At 43.0% G+C, this 2,924-nt stretch overlaps 1 protein-coding gene across 1 annotated transcript; it reads left to right on the top strand.

Annotated features, from left to right (window-relative positions):
• The first annotated feature begins 502 nt into the window (after positions 1-502).
• Positions 503-2,767, top strand: LOC123256486 (olfactory receptor 1361-like). The gene is made up of 2 exons (XM_044685088.1): positions 503-599; positions 1,770-2,767. The coding sequence occupies exons 1-2, from the start codon at positions 503-505 to the stop codon at positions 2,765-2,767; spliced, it is 1,095 nt and encodes a 364-aa protein (XP_044541023.1).
• Positions 2,768-2,924: the final 157 nt, after the last annotated feature.

Here is a 2,924-nt window from a genome sequence, read left to right as displayed (position 1 = left end):
ATCCATTTTCCCAATTCGAGGTGTTGGTGATTTTCTTATCCTAAAATTGCTTTAAAAGATCTTAAATCTTTGATTTTAGAATAATTAAATAATCCTCCTTAGAAGGGTATTGACCAACACTAGAATCACCCTAATATACATGACTGAGTAATGAGGTATGTCAGTGGTTCCCAAACTTTTTTGGTCTACTGCCCCCTTTCCAGAAAAAATATTACTTAGAGCCCCTGGAAATTAATTTTTTAAAAAACTTAATAGCAATTCATAGGAAAGATAAATGCACCTGTGGCCATCACCACTCCCCTGGATTGCTGCAGCATCCACCAGGGGGCGGTGGTGCCCATTTTGGAAATCACTGAGGTTTATGAATTAATTCTCAAAAGAAAACCAAAACCCCCAAAACCAAATAGAAGAGAAAAGAAAAAAAAATTAAATTCTGGGTAAAAATGTGTATATATATCAAAATTCTGTTTATAAAATTATGAGTAAAAAATTAAACCACAAGATGTCCTTGAATCACCAGCAAGGCCCAATTAAAGTGGATTATGTCCTACAAGCATGTAGGACAATTGCAGCAATGTTGTACTTGATGGCCCCAGCAGGTTGGAGTAAGGAAAACTAGTATGCAAGATCCTAAAATCTAGGCTCCACCCAACCTCTAGGCACCTCTCAAGAGGATGGCCTTCTTGTCTTCTCTGGGTCCTGCCTGTACCTCCTGGCTCTTAACTAATACCCCAAAAGCCATTGGACTGTAACTATCCTAATTTATATGGATTTAAAAAAAGGACAAAGAGGAAGGAAGGACTCATAGGTTTATTTGAGCCCTTACCTAAAGCCTGGGGGTGGCTTCACCATATAACCCAAAGTCCCAGTTGACAAGACTTGTATTACCTTGAACAACTGAATTTCTGGCATATGGATCATAGGCAGATGGTCTCTGTACCTCAGGGAAAAGGCAGTCCACTACAAGGCAAACTCTTAACCAAGGCAATCACTAATCTCTCCACTAGATTAGGACTACAAAGAGAAATTCACAAGAGCAAAACCTTCTTCCAGCTCAGTCAAAACAGGAGATGGGGGGGGGTGAGGGGGGCAGCTGGGTAGCTCACTGAATTGAGAACCAGGCCTAGAGACAGGAGGTCCTGGGTTCAAATCTGGTCTCAGACACTTCCCAGCTGTGTAATAATCCTGGGCAAGTCACTTGACCCCCATTGCCTTGCCCTTACCACTCTTCTGCCTTGGAGCCAACACACAGTATTGACTCCAAGACAGAAGGTAAGGGTTTTAAAAAACAAAACAAAACAAAAAACCAGGAAATAGAATGACTCACCATTAATGCCAGTAAACTCCCACAATCCTTCTGTCCTCAGAATCCTCTCCCAGGACTTCTATCCAAATTCTTCTCTTTTCCTCATTAAGCTAATCCATAAAATTTACTCTATCCCTTACCTACATTCCTACAATATGCTTTAACTTCTAGAAATGAGTTGAGGCATGGGCATCCATTCCGGGGTACACATTCCAGGTCTGTGGTACTGTGCTAGGCTGGGGGAAATAAAGAAGTGAAGAATATTTTTTCATATTACTTTGCAACCTATATTTTATGTGTGACTCGATTATATATCAGTGCTCTTTGGAGGCTATACACTTATTCAATTGATTCTGCCATAGCAGAGAAGTAAGTCTTTGAAATTTTTTTGGGTAGAATATTTCATGTTTGTTGAAAATACTTTAGAAAGGCTTTTTTTGAGGTAAAATATTCTGCCTTTCAGTTGGATTATCTGTGGGACTCTCTCAGTCCATCTCTGCATCTCCCCAATCTAGGTACAGAATCAGCAGCAACATAACAGCAAGAAATCAGACCAGCTCCTCTGAGTTCCTCCTCCTGGCCTTCTCTACTCACCAAGAACTTTTGTTCCCATTGTTCCTGACCCTATACCTGGCAGCCCTCCTGGGGAACCTAATGATCCTTATTGCTGTTGGCTCAGACCCACACCTCCATACACCCATGTTTGTTCTCCTGGTCAACCTGTCCCTGGCAGATCTGTGCTTCACCTCCACTACAGTGCCCAGGCTCCTCCATGCCTTGCTCACAGGGGACCAGACCATTACCCATTCAGCCTGCCTGTCCCAAGTCTTCTTTTTCCTAATGGCAGGCAACGTGGACAGCTATGTATTAGCCGCCATGGCATGGGACCGCTATGTTGCCATATGCAGACCATTGCACTATGCTACTGTGGTGACCCTGCCTCGATGTATGGTGCTCCTGGGAGCTGTGTGGGTGGGCACAGCCCTGCATTCTCTGCTCCACACAGTCCTCACTGCTCATCTCACCTTCTGTAGCAATCGTGCTCTCCCATATTTCTTCTGTGACCTCCATCCTTTGATACATCTTGCTTGCTCTGACACCTCTCTCAACTACATGATGGTTATAGTTGAGGGTGGCCTTGTCGTCATCATGCCTGCTGTTTGCATTATGGCTTCTTATATCTTTATTGTAGCTGCTGTGTGTAAGATTCGAGCCCCTGGAGGTTTCCAGAAGGCATTTTCCACATGTGGATCCCATCTAACTGTAGTTTTGCTTTTCTATGGAAGTGTAATGGGTGTTTACTTGCAGCCCCCAGGCCAAGCTGAGGGCCAAAAGAGATACCAAGATCTGATGGCCACAGTCATGTTCTCTGTGGTGGCTCCAACACTAAACCCCTACATTTATAGTCTACAGAACAGAGAAATCAAAGCAGCCCTTGTAAAAGTGCTTATGGGGAGTTAGAGTGTGAACAAGTGGTCAGTGAAGGATCCCTAGTAGAGCTAGCCTTCCCTTTATTTCTCTCATCTATTCATTTCCTTCTTGGTCAGTCAACAATGAATTTACACATGCATATGTACATACTCAAGTCAGGCATTTTTAGGCAAAGAAAGCAATTTTA

This window comes from Gracilinanus agilis, unplaced genomic scaffold, assembly GCF_016433145.1.
Source record: "Gracilinanus agilis isolate LMUSP501 unplaced genomic scaffold, AgileGrace unplaced_scaffold59513, whole genome shotgun sequence".
Lineage (NCBI taxonomy): Eukaryota > Metazoa > Chordata > Mammalia > Didelphimorphia > Didelphidae > Gracilinanus > Gracilinanus agilis.
Note: the sequence above shows the minus strand (reverse complement) of the source record. Positions and strands in the feature narration are given on the sequence as shown.